This window comes from Podarcis liolepis (genome assembly GCF_965112155.1).
Source record: "Podarcis liolepis genome assembly, chromosome: 13".
In the NCBI taxonomy this organism is placed as follows: Eukaryota; Metazoa; Chordata; class Lepidosauria; order Squamata; family Lacertidae; genus Podarcis; species Podarcis liolepis.
Window position 1 is genome coordinate 40108323 of NC_139573.1, and position 15205 is coordinate 40123527.

The 15205-nt window shown below is 43.8% G+C and overlaps 1 protein-coding gene and 1 long non-coding RNA gene across 8 annotated transcripts in view; one reads left to right on the forward strand and one right to left on the reverse strand.

Moving 5' to 3' along the window:
* Positions 1–15205, reverse strand: part of ZNF385C (zinc finger protein 385C) — a 160071-nt gene that overhangs the window by 85809 nt on the left and 59057 nt on the right. For all 7 annotated transcript variants that reach the window (XM_083469874.1, XM_083469872.1, XM_083469870.1 and 4 more), the window contains one exon: positions 10744–10998. In XM_083469874.1, the coding sequence (XP_083326000.1) occupies positions 10744–10996 (253 nt within the window). In that variant the 5' untranslated portion in view covers positions 10997–10998. The remainder of the gene's footprint in view (positions 1–10743; positions 10999–15205) is intronic.
* Positions 1808–14513, forward strand: LOC310690850. The gene is made up of 3 exons (XR_014518207.1): positions 1808–2009; positions 7556–7713; positions 14311–14513. It is a non-coding gene; the product is annotated as an uncharacterized lncRNA (long non-coding RNA).

Below are 15205 nucleotides of genomic sequence, written 5' to 3' on the forward strand. Positions count from 1 at the left end.
TAACTTACTTAATGTATTTCACCTCATGTTTTATTTATCATCATGGAAATTAGACGACTGCTACCAATGATGAAAAAGGAAAACAAAAAGTTCAAAGTTGGCGAACAGAACTAAATATTCATTTTTCCTCCTAATGCTTTGGGCACTACACAATTCTCACTTTTGATCCTCTAAACATTGGGGGAAGCAGCAGTCAGGGAAATTGTTTTTGTGTATATAGATCTACTCCCAAACAAAAAAGGAAGAAGAAAGAAAAAGCAAGAGTAGCTCATCGTGTTAGAGCATGGTGCTGATAACACTAAGGTTGCAGGTTCAAACCCTATACGGGACAGCTGCATATTGCAGGGGGTTGGACTAGATGACCCCTGGGGTCCCTCCAACTCTACAATTCTATGATTCTATTATCTTTCTTACCTGCTCTAAACTCTGGAACAAACAAGAGAAGCCCCTTCCTTTACCTTGAATGGCCACAAGGACAAACAGGCGCTTGACTAGTAAGCCCAACTGATATCTGGGGACCCCTGGAAAGAAGAGGTGTTGTATTCTCTTCTAGAAGGGATGGGAACTTGTGTGCTGTTCTTGATAGGATTTTAATCTCATACTGTTGTACTGATCCCCATAGATAGCTTTGGCACCAAGGGCATTGCATTTTAGTTTATTTTTAAGGATATAGTCGCATTGGGGCGCTATATGCAAACAACCAGAACAGCAACAGCAGCAGCAGCAGTAACGACAGCAGGCATCCCCAAACTCAGCCCTCCAGCTGTTTTGGGACTACAACTCTCATCATCCCTAGTTAACAGGACCAGTGGTCAGGGATGATGGGAACTGTAGTCCCAAAACATTTGGCGGGCCAAATTTGGGGATGCCTGAACAACAGCAACAAATATGTCGAAAAAGGAAAGATCCATGCATGTCGAAAAGGATTACAGACATTGGCTACACACACACCGTATGTTTAAAGCACATTCCCCCCCGCGCGCCCCCAAATCCTGGGAACCACAGTCTACCCTCTGCCGAGCTACAATTCCCAGCACCCTTAACAAACTACAGCTCCCAGGACTATTGGGGGGGCGTGCTTTAAATGTACGGCATGCTTTACGCCTGGCATGTTTTCAGGCTTCTGATGACTGAGATGAAAAGGGATCTCCTTTTGGCAATTTTTCATGGATCCCTCCGAAGGTGAGTGAGAGTGTTCACGAGGTCAGTTGCCCTGGAAGAGCACACACATCCCAAACGCTGAGACAACCAGTCGCACGGGTTCTGTTTTATGGTGCCAAGCTGCAGCTTAAAAAGTTGTTGTAGCACAGCATTGCAAGACACAGAGTACTGGCCTACCTCCCTTGGCAGCAGGATCAGGCAGCACTACAACTTTGTTTGCCATCAGTGGTTTGGTGCTCTGATGCCTACGTGATTTCTGATTGGCTGGGATGACTCAAACAGGGATGATATGGAGGGGTGGGGTGTGTGTGACACTGATGCAATGGCTCAGTTACTTGGGGGGGGGGTGGAGAGGAAAGAACTGGGAGATTTGAGAGGAGGTTCAAGGGCAAACATTTGACATACCCCCAGAATTGGATTTCGAACTTTCTGATCGAACCAAATGCAGTCTCGTGAGCAATGACTGTTTCACTATGAAAAGGTCCAAAGCTCAAAACACCCAAAATAAATAAAAGGAGAGGCCAGCTAGCTGCCTTGATTTCGGAAGCTGATTTAGAAATGGGAGTTTCTGCTCACGTTGGTTTTCATCAGAATTCTCTATCTTCCCCTCCCACCATGCCATACGTATATAAGAAACGGCAGCAAAGGTTGGGGGGCAGGAAGGGAGCAGATAACAATATTTTTTTGCCTAGGGCAGTAACATGGTCTGAACTAGCCCTGGCTTGCTATGAGGCTTTTTTTTAAAGAAGACATCGTCATTTATTCTTGCCGCCACCAGAGCATTTCCCAACACGCTTTCAGAGCTATCCTGTTGCCTGGAACAACAGTAGCCCACCTTGGAGGAAAAGGTAACTTTCACCAATGGCTTTTGTTTGACCATCTCCAATCCATAGCTCTGCTCACAAAAAAAACTGCCACAGTCCCATTTTTTGCACTCCCCCCCCCCGAAAAAAAACCCCTTTATCTAGCTGAACCTGTCAGCTGGCATTATCATCACGGATGTGCTCAACCATCGCAGGCAAATGAGCCCCCCCAGCCTCCCTTGCAGCCCAGCTGTACCCTTTGCTGTTTGTGCCAAAAACTCTCCCTCTGCCACAATGCAAAACGAAATTGCTTGCCACCCCTCCTCCCCCCGCACTAAAATAAGAGCAGGAAATCAGCAAATAATTTTCAAAATCATGTGCTGATAATTTCCTGCTCTTATTTTGGTGCAGAGGAGGAGGAGGAGACTGAGCAGGGAGGAGAGGGCTAAGCAGAGCAAAGCCAATGCAAGAATTGCTTTCCTCCTCCAAAGTTAAGGAAAATGGAATTATTTGGCACGTTCAGATCTTTCCCTTAGTTCTGTTCCAGACTTTGGCTACCACAGAAGGGACACTATCCCCAAACAAGGAAAATTTAAAAAAGGAAAGGAATACAGGCAACTCTCAAATTATGGGGGAGTTAACCTTCCAGGGATCACACCTAAAAAAATTGTGCATGATCAAAAAAACATGGAGTTCAATGGCAGATGGGATTGCCAAAGTCCCCAGCTTTCGATTTTTTTTTCCATTATTTAATTGCCAAGCACATATAACTGAATGTGCAAATTAAATACACGTAAGTTGTGACTTACCTGTCAGGGGTCAGCAAACTTTTTCAGCAGGGGGCCAGTCCACTGTCCCTCAGACCTTGTGGGGGGCCGGACTATATTTTGGGGGGGAAATGAACAAATTCCTATGCCCCACAAATAACCCAGAGATGCATTTTAAATAAAAGCACAAGTTCTACTCATGTAAAAACACACTGATTCCTGGACCGTCCACGGGCCGGATTGAGAAGGCGATTGGGCCAGATCCAGCCCCCAGGCCTTAGTTTGGCTACCCATGGTATAGATAAGGATGCCAAACCAAGTGGGGAAATGGCATTTAGTCCTTGGAAGGACTAAGCTGAGTCAAGCAAGCTGCAATCCTCGCCACACTCTGGCAAAAGCACACAGAACTGGGGACACAGAGCTGCTGCCAATTCTCACCCCCCCAGTAATGTCTAGCCAAAGATGCATGTGCGACATGACACCGTCTCACTCAGAGCTCCCCTGACCCTTGCCAGCACCAGCCAATGAAGCTGAGCAAGGGCAGGGAAAGCTCTGAGCACAATATCACATCGCATTAGGCACTGTCTCTTAATAGATGTTACTGGGTGATGCAGGTCAGGGATGTAGCTTGGTGGAAGCGGCATGTCCCTCTAATGACGTCTGGCTTGCATTGAAAGTAGACATTACAGAAATCATGTGACTAACCAAGAGTGGCAGCCCCATGGCTCCTCCTCCTATCTCACCCCCCACCCAGCATTTACTAAAAATGTGACATTCCCTGCTTTCACAAGTGACAGTCAAGAAAGCGCTGAGGAGGCAAGGGAGCCTGCAATGCGATGGTGTCATATTTTGGTTCGCCACACTTTGTGGGGACTGAATTCAGAGGTCGTGAGGAGTTGCAGGGCTGCTGCTTTCAGTTGTGGCTGTATGATTTCCATAGCATCTCATTTAACCTGGGAGAGGTGGGCAAGAGTTACCTAGAGATAACCCGCTTCTGAATAAATAACGGGTCTGATGAATTCAGCACCAGCTTTTTTTAAAAAAGCAGATGGTCAAATGCAAAATAAAGGCTGTTCAGGCCTTGCAAAGCATCGCTGCAATAGATGGCAGTGTAGACAAGCCCTAAGGAGAACGTCCTTCCTGCCCCCCAAATGTTACACTGCGGACGTGATCAGATGCAAACTGACAGGGCCCAAGGCAAGGCTGATTGGGGAGCTCAAGCTGAGGTGGCTATGGATGTTTGTTGACTTTTTGGGGCCACGGATTGAGGAGGGCAGACTGAGGAGCAAAGGGGAGAGAATTGACAAAAATCATGAACGCAAGCTGAAATTCTGGCACCTTGCACCTCAGCAACACCTGTATCAACAAGTCACAGAAAGACCATTTATGAATTGAAGAACTGTAATCCATAATCAGGCTGGATCAGAAATTGGGCTGGCCCAATTTCATAGTGCGATTTGCAGGTGCCTAAACATCAGAAAGAGAGGGAATTTTTATATTATCTGAAAACTTTAATCCTCATGGATACTGCCCTAATGTAAACAAGTTCTATACAGCAAAGATCCCCTACAACTTTAATTAGAAACTTTCTCCTTGTGACTTCTGTTTTTGCAGTTTTCTAATCAGCGCAGACTAGTATTACTGATCAAGTGTCCTTTGATCGCCCTGTAAATAGCCAGTTCCTGTTCCCTGGGAGCAGAAAGATTTTTGTTATTGGGTTCCTTTTTTATATAAAAAATTGGCCTGATTTATCAACAAAATAAAATAAATGGAAAACAAGGAAAACAGCAAAAGAAAATAAACGGAAAACAATAACTCAGTAATTAAAATCCATTCCCTGCTGAGAACATAAATTGACTAATTACGTGGCAAACAGTACTTAGTTTAGGTGGGCTGTGCTAAACAGGAAGCAATTAGAGGCAGCAGAAATTATTCCATCTAGAGAAGGAATCTTCTAATTAAAGACACAATAATCACGAAACAACTCTATTTCTAATCTGCACTGGCCAGGCTGGTGCTGCAACCAGGAAGGAAAACCTGGAACACAATGGGTTTCTAATTATGTTTAATGAATTCTCCCTAAAATGTGGGGAAGATGGTAACTACAGACTAAAAGGCAAGCATGGAAGCATCCCCCCAAAATAGAAGTAGCTTCAGGCACTATGTCTTCGTTTACAAAAAATGGGAGCCTTTCTTCCCATTCAGTCTAAATTTCTGCTGCCACATAATGTGGCAATAACCCATTCTATCAGCACTATAGTGTAGAGAAAGTAGCCTGAGAAGTATTGCTATAAAGAATAAGCTTTTCCCCTCAACCGCCCCTTCCACCAAATCCTGAGTTAGAAATAGGGGGAGAAAACGAGCTATGCACAACCCACAAGTTCTGCAACTAGCCTCAGATACCCTGAAAAAAACAGTTCCTGTGATCCCTTTAGTAGCAGCCATATCAAAGTGCTTAAAGCAGAGGTGCTGGTGAGCAAGTCTGGCTGTGCTGTGTATGGCTCTGCTGCCCCCTCCAGAATTCACACGGATACTGGAAAACTGTGGGAAACTACAAGGCATGCTTCCAACAATGCAGCTTCTCTACTGCAACTGATTCCCATGTTATGCTGCAGTCCAGGTACAGGTAGGTCAGGCATAGGCAACCTTCAGCCCTCCAGATTTTTTGGACTACAATTCCCATCGTCCCTGACCACTGGTCCTGTATGCTAGGGATCATGGGAGTTGTAGGCCAAAACATCTGGAGGGCCAAAGTATGGGAATGTTCAGGGATGTAGGAGAGGATATATTGTCTGATTATATCCTTATCCAACTTGTGTTAACAAGTTCCCCAATTTCAGCAGAGTAATACATTCCCCTTTATTTTAAGTTTGCAATGGCAGCGTTTGGTCAGGCTCGCTAAAGCCTCTATAATAACTATTCTAGTAACTTCCCTCATAAAATAGAAGAGACGACAGTCTTTTATAAAAGTATAAAAAGAGTTTACTCGCATTCTGTTCACAATCAGATCCCAGAAGGCAGACTTAAGCTTAATGAAGTAATATACATATGGAATCTATCTCTTAAGAAGACAGTCCCTTTGTCCTCTCTTGGCTGGGAGCCAAGAGTGCATCTTTCACTCAGTAGATGTTGCTTCTTCGATGCATGTGGTGAAAGAGAGAGAGATGGCTGCCCTGCCCTGTGCTTTTGTCATTACCTGCACAGGTGAGGCCACACCCACCTCTAGTCACATGTAGAGGAAGTCTGTCCCAGCCCAGAAGGAAACAGGAAGTTTTACTCGCTGGCTGGACAAACATCCCTCTCCATGTGTAAACATGTTCACTCTAGGAATGTTGTACTTGACTGCTCTTGTGTTTCACATCCCACACAAAGGCTACCTATGCCTGAGGCAGATCATGCCAGAGGCTGCCAGTCCAGAGAGCTGAGATAGGGAACTGTTGTTGTTTGTTATTCTATACCACCCTTCAATCAATCAATCAAACATCAAAAAGACAAACATACCATAGTAACAAACAATACCCCCCCCCTCGTTTAAAAGGCCGTGGACTGTTTAATTGGCCAAAGGCCTGGGAGAAGAGGAGTGTTTTGTCTGGTGCTTAAAGATATGACTCTCCCTTTGGAGAGCATCCCACAGGCAGGAAGCCACTGCAGAAAAGGCCCTGCTCTCGTGTTGCCACCTTCCAGACCTCTCACAGAGGAGGCATGAGGAAGGGCCTCGGATGATGACTTAAGGGTCCAGGTCAGTTCATATGAGGAGAAACGGTCCTTGAGGTACTGCGGTCCTGAGCAGTTTAAGCCTTTATAGGTCAAAATCAGCGCTTTGAATTGGGCCCTGAAATTAATTAGCAGCCAGCGCACTCGGGCCAGGATTGGCATTATATGCGCAAACCGTATTGTCCCAGTGAGCAATCTGGCCGCAGAATTCGGCACCAGTTGAAGTTTCCAAACTTTTCAGACAAAGGGTAGGTAGGTTCAACTAAGTATGGGCCCAAAGACTCTAAGTTCTGATTGGAATACATGTACCCTTAAAAAATGACCAGGGTTAAGAAAATGGGGTTCATTGAGCTCTATATTGGGGAAAAAGTAGATGTGCCAAAAGTGATGGGTTGACAAGTCAAAAGTGATGGGTTGGACATTAAATCTACTAAATCACTGGATGAAGAACAGGGAAGAAAGGAGGAAAAGGTGTTAAAATCTATCGTTTGGCACACTAATAAAATTCAGTTCTAGGAGCAATGAATTAGATTAAATGAATGAATGGTTAAGGAACACATGGAATGTTCACGGTGAGCTAAATAAATAGAGAGGTTATTTATTTCTTAATATACACATTGCCAGCTCCAGGTTCTAGAGGGCTATTGGGAAAGAGGCCCTCAATGGGACCACCTCTTTGAGTAAAAAGGTAAAGGGACCCCTGACCGACTCTGGGGTTGCGCGCTCATCTTGCTCTATAGGCCGAGGGAGCTGGCGTTTGTCCGCAGACAGCTTCCAGGTCATGTGGCCAGCATGACTAAGCCGCTTCTAGTGAACCAGAGCAGCACACGGAAACGCCGTTGACCTTCCCGCCGGAGCGGTACCTATTTATCTACTTGCACTTTGACATGCTTTCAAACTGCTAGGTTGGCAAGAGCAGGGATCGAGCAATGGGAGCTCACCCCGCCACAGGGATTCGAACCGCCGACCTTCTGATCGGCAAGTCCTAGGCTCTGTGGTTTATCCCACAGCACCTAATGTCCCCACTGCTCATTCAGCTGCCCAGTGGAAGAGAGAGCAGGGGAAGTGAAGGATAATGCTCTACCTCTCCATTCTTGTTACTTATTGCAGGTACAAAGAGGGCCAGTGAACAGCACATAGGAAAAGCAGCGGAGCCTGGAGGCCGGGATGCGTGTGAACAGGAGTTGCCCTGCAGAGATATGGGCCTCAGCAGGTACCCAGTGGTGCCTACCTCTGATGCTAGCCCTGTATGTAAAAGGAAGAATATAGTAAGGACTGTAACTGAATATGAATGATTTAAGATGTTTTGGGTTGAAATTCTGTAACGGGTGAACATAAATCTAAATATGGGGTTGTTGCTGTTTGAAATAGAAAGAGAGGATTATTGAAGGAAGGGGGAAAGATGGCAGGGAATATGCAAACATATGAAATTTAAACAGTGCTCAGGTACAGCAGTGAATGAAATGGCACCAGAACTGAGTCGACTGCAACAGCAGTCCTATAAGCTCCAACTGGGATCTACTCAAAAGAAGCAACACTGAGCCACTTACTAAATTCCTCCCACCCCAAGCTGAAAGCAGCCTGGTGATACTCACTGCTTACAAGTTACCGAGGTGAATAAACAGCAAATCGTATTCATTCCCTCCAACTCACAGCAGAATGTGTAGCATTTTTATGAGCTGCTTTTGACGCCCCTGCTGAAAAAGATCCCAGCCAAGCAAAAGCAAGCAAGCACGCTACCCCCAAGCTCAGCTTTGCCTTTTCTAAATTCATGCTCAGAGAAGTTGGCAAAGATGAGTAGCAATGAGGCTGGTGGTGACATTTTTAAACCAACACCAGAAACCAAACGAGGGTGGGGATGCGGTAGTGATCACAACAGCATTTGGAGCACATTTCTGGCCCCTGCTTTTTCCTCTTTCTCCTTATAATTTGATTTCTCCGTGAACTGGCTCCATGTTCCATTCAAAGGGGCATAATGCACAGTTCAATCCACGTGGCTACTCAGAAGTAAGTCCAATGGGATTTGCAGCAGCCTTAGGATGTCTAGGACTAAAGTGAACCATAGATTGTATGCAACGGAGAGAAACCAAAACCCAGCACTCCGTCATCACAAGCAATTCTTAAGACAGCTTTTGTGTTTCCCATGTGTGCAATTTGAATGTAAAACCTACACTGGTTAGAATATACATTTGATTTCAAAACAATCCTCTTTTGCTTTCTACGTGGCATTTCCTTAGGCTCACTGCAGATGCAAGGCTGCCAGACTTTCTAACTATGATTAGATCAGGAGCAGTCCACCGGCTAGCAAACACTCTTCCCTTGCTCAGGAGCCTTCTATTCTTCTTGTTCATTTTCCCAAGCCAATCATAGTTAGCATTATTTATGAACCAATGTTAGCAGTCATGACTAGAAATAACTTGCAAACTGAAGTCTGAGTTAAGCTATGTTTACCAAAAAAATAAATAAAGATGAATGCACAACAGTAAATATGGATTGCAACAAAAAGGAAAAGAAGGTGGAATTTTTCATGGGAGAAGGATGTGGAAGCCACACAGTTAGATTAGGCAGTATTTGGTTTACAGAAGACGTTAACGTCATCTCTTAGCACACTCATTCTATACTTATTTCTTTAAATTGGAAAGTCATATATATCCCATATTCAGGGCAGTTGAATTGATTTTTTTAAAAAGTTGACAAGTCATCAGCCCTTTAACCAATTTATCTGTCACATTCAAATACAGTTTGCAATATTACCAATATTTCAAAACAGGTGCCCTCCTAAGATATCAAAGTTAATACAAAGTGTGAGATAATTTAAAATTTAATGAACAAAAATGACTAATGAGAAAGAAAGGCCATCATTTTAAAATTATGTTTCTCCTAATGATCCTTGAAAGCCAAAGTAGGCTCAAAAAGATTTGCCATTTTCATCACTGATTAATCTACTAATGACTTAACAAAAAGACAGGTTCCTGTCCTGAGCAGCAAACAATCTAAATTTTTGCATGAGGAAGTAAAAGAGGGACGGGAGGCAGACTGAGGTGAGTGCAAAGAGGGGAAATAATATAAATCCACTTTGGGGGTACTTCCAAATGGCCTGTTTATTGAGCATTAATCCTAATTTCTTAGGGTATTTAATTAACGTTCCAATATGTTTGCGGGGAGGTTAGCTGACGGCCATGCTAAAATCAAGTGTTATCCCACACTATCCAGGGCATTTTCTCTTTGCTTTTCTTATTGTGAAAAGTCTGACCTTTGGGGAAAACAAGTTTGTTTCACAAGACCTCCCAAATCAGCTATAATTTTGCAACCTGAATTTGCAGGTATGTTACTGGAACTTACCCCAAATTAGCAGAAGGGTCCTCAGTTTCAGGCAGAGGATGAGAACATAACGGGTTAAGCCAGTGGAAAAGGTGACTTTTGAGATGGGAAATGAAAGGGAAATGGTACCACATCGGTATTCTGGGTGTTCCAGGAATAAGGGTAGTGCCGGCCCATCCATGAGGCAAGGCGAAGCGACCACCTCAGGCGGCAGGGTCCACCCAGGGCAGGAGATCCTGATGTCGATCTTTCTTTTCCTGCTCCCTTGTTCCTGATATAGATCTTTCCTGACCCCTTTTTCCTTGGCAGAGAGAGACACGTTTTGAGGCCTACCCCAGGCCAGTCCTGCCTAAGGCGCACCAAGACAATAAGAGATATTTGGGCAGCAGAGGGTGATAACTACTGTTGTATGGGTCGAGGGAGACACCTGTTATCATACAGATTGCCCCCCACAGGGGTTGCCCTTAAGGAAATACTGCGGTTGTGGCAATGTTTTCAATGACAATCACAGTTCAGACTCTCTATCACACTTCCCGGAGGATGCGTGTATAGATGGGGGGGGGGGTGTTGCCTTAGGTAAAGGTAAAAAGGTAAAGGACCCCGGACAGTTAAGTCTAGTCAAAGGCGACTATGGGGTTGCAGCACTCATCTCACTTTCAGGCCGAGGGAGCCGGCGTTTGTCCGCAGACAGCTTTCTGGGTCATGTGGCCAGCATGACTAAACCGCTTCTGGCGCACGGAAGACCATGATGAGTGCCAGAGCACACAGAAATGCCATTTACCTTCCCACCACAATGGTACCTATTTATCTACTTGCACTGGTGTGCTTTCGAACTGCTAGGTTGGCATGAGCTGGGACAAAGCAATGGGAGCTCACTAAGTGACAGGGAATCGAACCGCCGACCTTCTGATCGGCAAGCCCAAGAGGCTCAGTGGTTTAGACCACAGCGCCACCTGCGTCCCAAGGGGGTGCCTTACCTTGGCGTGGCAGCACTTTGCCTTTGTTGAGCTGCTTGAGGCGCTTCTGGTGAGACTTGCCATTGTAGTGGATCTGGGCCTGTACTGCTGAATTGAGCTGGATATTGCACACCTCACAGAGTGTGAATGACGGGTGCTTCTTCTCCCTTTTTGTGCGCTGCTCTGGTGCACATCCTATACCAGAGCTCTCTGTGAGGGTCCCAAAGATGCTGCTCCTCCCTGGGGAGTGGGGTGGGCTCAGGGGCCGCTTCATCCCTGCGGGGACGGGAAGGAGAAAAAGAATTAAAATAGGTACTGGAATCTGCCTGATTCAGTGGATTTGGGGAGCAAAAGTCACCACAACAGCTTCAGTCTTCCCCATCCATCTGCGCTGGTGATCTAGCTACAAAACCAACAAGCAGTACATAGAAACATCCTCTAGATGGAGTTAACTGCCTTCGCTTTTGCCTACAATACAGCTTAATTCAGCTGAAATCACTGCTAGGCAGAACTGCAAGCATTATAGCATCTTTATTTCACTGGTCTCGACCTCTTTGCTACATGGTGGAACTTCGAGGCAGCCTTTACAGGTCTATTTTTCTCTGGAGGGGAAAACACTGGAGACATCAGATCATCTAACTTTGCAACGACCCGTTCCTTGGCAACTCCAAATGTTGTCTAAAGCACGAATTTACACAGTGTCATTCCAGGGTTAAGTGAGTTTGAAACAGACCCGCTTTGGGTTCCTGGATGTGTTCAAAGGGCAATTCAGAGGTTTTAGCGATGCACGAGGAAAGAGAAAGTTACTCCTCTTTCATTCCACAGTATGTGACAATACAAAACAATTGCAAGGCGAGATTATCTGCAGAAGGGAGTTCACGCTTGCCTAGACGAATAGCAAATCAGCAAAGGAATGTGGCTGAAACATGCTGAAACGCACAGGAAGTTTCTTTTTTTTTTTTTTTTTAAATGCATTTTTATTGAAGTTATACACAAAAAACATATATATATGAAAATACAGAGAAAAAATTACAAAGAAAAAAAAGAAAAAAAAGAAAAACAAGAAAAACCACACATCCGAAAAAAGAAGTTTCATGTTGAGAGCCAGTGAAGAATAATGGTAACAAACAGGACCTGAGCACCGGTTCTAATCCCACCACTGCCCCTCCCATTTGAAATACGAAGACAGAAGTTGCCCACCTTACAAGAGTGCTCTAAGAAGTACTACAATTATGCAAACAGCCTTAAAAAGCCTTTAAATGTACCATATAAATGCTAAGTATTATTTGTATTGTGCCTTCAATGGATCATGACTGAACATAGAAGGCAGGAATGATCATAGGACTCGCCCATTTTATTCTTGTTGTTAAACAGTTTTCATATTTTCATGTTTTATTTCATATTTATTTGGTGGTATTTCATACTTTACATTGTAAAATATTCTGTAAGTTCCCTTTGAGATGTAGAAAGTGAGGAACAAATATAAGATTTAAGTGGTTTCCAAACTACCCCCCCCCCCCCCCGAAAACTGCTAAGGCTATTTGCGGACCGTGTAACTATTTTTCTGCCTGTTGTAGCAATTCTAACGTTCTGTGCTAGATGCTGTATGAGCTTTAATCGCATTTTTATTGCTTCATTTATTTCTTATATATTGTATTCATTGTATTAAAATTTGCATCCCATAAGACAATAAAATACAATAAATAAAAGAAGAAATAAAAATACAATCAACAGTTATTGCGAAGGATGTGCCATCTCCTGTCTTCAAACACAAATCCACAGGTAGGCCATGGACCAGCTGAATGAAGCTTGAGAGCCACTGGTGGCCCACAAACCAGTTTGGGAACCCCTGTAATAAACAATAAATATTTAAAAATAATACTGATCTTTTCCCTGATTCCTCTTCAAACTAAAGTCTGTTCCATACATTATACAGCAGGAAGCCCAGGACTAACAGTGAACAAATTAACAACTGGGTGGAACCGGATGATTTTGCTTAGTGGAATTTTGTTGGAAAGCAGAATTCAATAGTGCCACTCTGCCACACAGCACCTGGTTACTGAAACCAGTTTGGAATTAGAGGGTGGGATGCTGGCTACATGACCCAGAAAGCTGTCTGTGGACAAACGCCGGCTACCTCAGCCTGAAAGTAAGATGAACGCCGCAACCTCATCGTCGCCTTTGACTGGACTTAACCGTCCAGGGGTCCTTTACCTTTTTGCAGCTCAGGGAGACTCAACTTTTTTTGAAGATCTCCCCCCAAAAGCTCAACAACATTTTGTCTCCCCCCCCCCAACAAAAATCCTGTACCTCCCATGTACCTCCCATGCCCATTACTGAAGATCTGCCTACACACCATACATTTAAAGCAGGGGTCAGCAAACTTTTTCAGCAGGGGGCTGGTCCACTGTCCCTCAGACCTTGTGGGGGGCCGGACTATATTTTTTGGGGGGGAGGGAATGAACGGATTCCTATGCCCCACAAATAACCCAGAGATGCATTTTAAATAAAAGCACACATTCTACTCATGTAAAAACATCAGGCAGGCCCCACAAATAACCCAGAGATGCATTTTAAATAAAAGCACACATTCTACTCATGTAAAAACACACTGATTCCTGGACCATCCGCAGGCTGAATTTAGAAGGCGATTGGTAAAGCAATGCCCTCCCATCAAAGAATCCTAGGCACAGAGTTGCAATTGCCAGCACACCTAAACCACAGTTCCCAGGATTCTTTGAGAGAGATGTCTTTTAAATGTTATTTACGTGTATTGCTGGGATCACGGAGTGCAGACTCCCACAAATACGACAACTCCAGCTGAACCTCACACCCTGGGAGCATGCAGACTGCCCCAAAATAGGAATGCTGATCCACGACCTTCTCACAGAATGTCCTATAACATCCGCACCATGGGGTGCCACAAGCTGAGAGCAGGTGCGCAGCAGAACATCATGTGGGATGCTGACAGCCTGCAACATGTGCAGAGGAGGGCAACCAAGATGATGAAGGGCCTGGAAACCAAGCCTTATGAGGAACAGTTGAGGGAGTTGGGAATGTTTAGCCTGGATAAGAGGAGACTGAGAGGAGATATGATAGCCACCTTCAAATATCTTAAGGGCTGTCACATGGAAGAGGAAGCAAGCTTGTGTTCTCCTGCTCCGCAGGGTAGGATCCGAACCAATGGCTTCAATTACAAGAAAGGGGATTCTGACTAAACATCAGGAAGAACTTTCTGGCTGTAAGAGCTGTTTGACAGTGGAACGGACTCCCTTGGAAGGTAGTGGGCTCTCCTTCATTGAAGGTTTTTAAGCAGAGGTTGGATGGTCTTCTGTTATTCATGCTTTAGTTGAGATCCCTGCATTGCATGGGTTTGACCTAGATGACCCTCAGGTCACTTCCAACTCTACAATTCTACAATTATATGAAGTGTTGGAAATGTAAAGAGAAAGAAGGTTCTTTTTATCATATGTGGTAGTCTTGTAGTAAGGTTAAAGCTTACTGGGAAATGATATATAATGAACTGAAAAATATGTTTAAAATAATGTTTGTAAAAAAACCTAGAAGCCTTCCTTTTGGGAATTACAGGGACAGAACTACCCCAACTGTATAGAAATTTATTCACTACAGCGGCAAGAATGTTACTTGCCCAAAAATGGAAAGAAGAAGTCCCAGCGAAAGAAGAATGGATACAAAAACTTATGGAATATGAAATGGCAAAACTTACTGGAAGAATAAGGAATCAAAGAATAAGAAATCAAGATAACAAACTTTTTATAAAATAATGGAAATGGCTTATTGAATATTTACAAACCAATTGTAAACAGATAAGAGCATTGGCAGGATTATTGCAATAACCTGCAGTTTTATAAGAGTATATATTTAAAGTAGATGAATAAATGAGTAAATTAAGTTAATTCAGAATATGCAGAAAATATAAAAAATAATAATTAAGGAACAGCAGAAAGAGGGGGTAGGAAGTCGAGTTTCAAAATGTTAAAATGATTGTATAATTATTGAAATGTATAAAACTGAATCATTAATAATAATAATAATAATAATAATAATACAATTATATGAAGAGGATGCGGCAATGATGTTTCTGAGGTCTCTGAGATGAGATGGCGCAGGAGTTTAAAGCAGGCAAATAGCATGATTGATTTCTATGAGACTTTATGACACTAGTGAAATTTGTGGGGGAAAGTAATATGGGAATAGATTCAGCACTGGTTAAAACTGCTGAACAGGTTAAATCTGTATACGGGCTCCAAGACTCAAGGTACACCAGCAAGCTCTTGCACCCTGCCAAAGTCTCACACGACCTCTGACCCAGATGTGCTATGGTGTGCTACTGAGTTTCCGGTAGCTATATTTCATTAACTGCTTTCCCACAGGTGACCAGGTTATTTTTAATATTGGCAGAAATTAAAATTGGAAAGTTATCTGGACAAAATACTTTCAAAAGGCCACTGCTCTCTAAAAA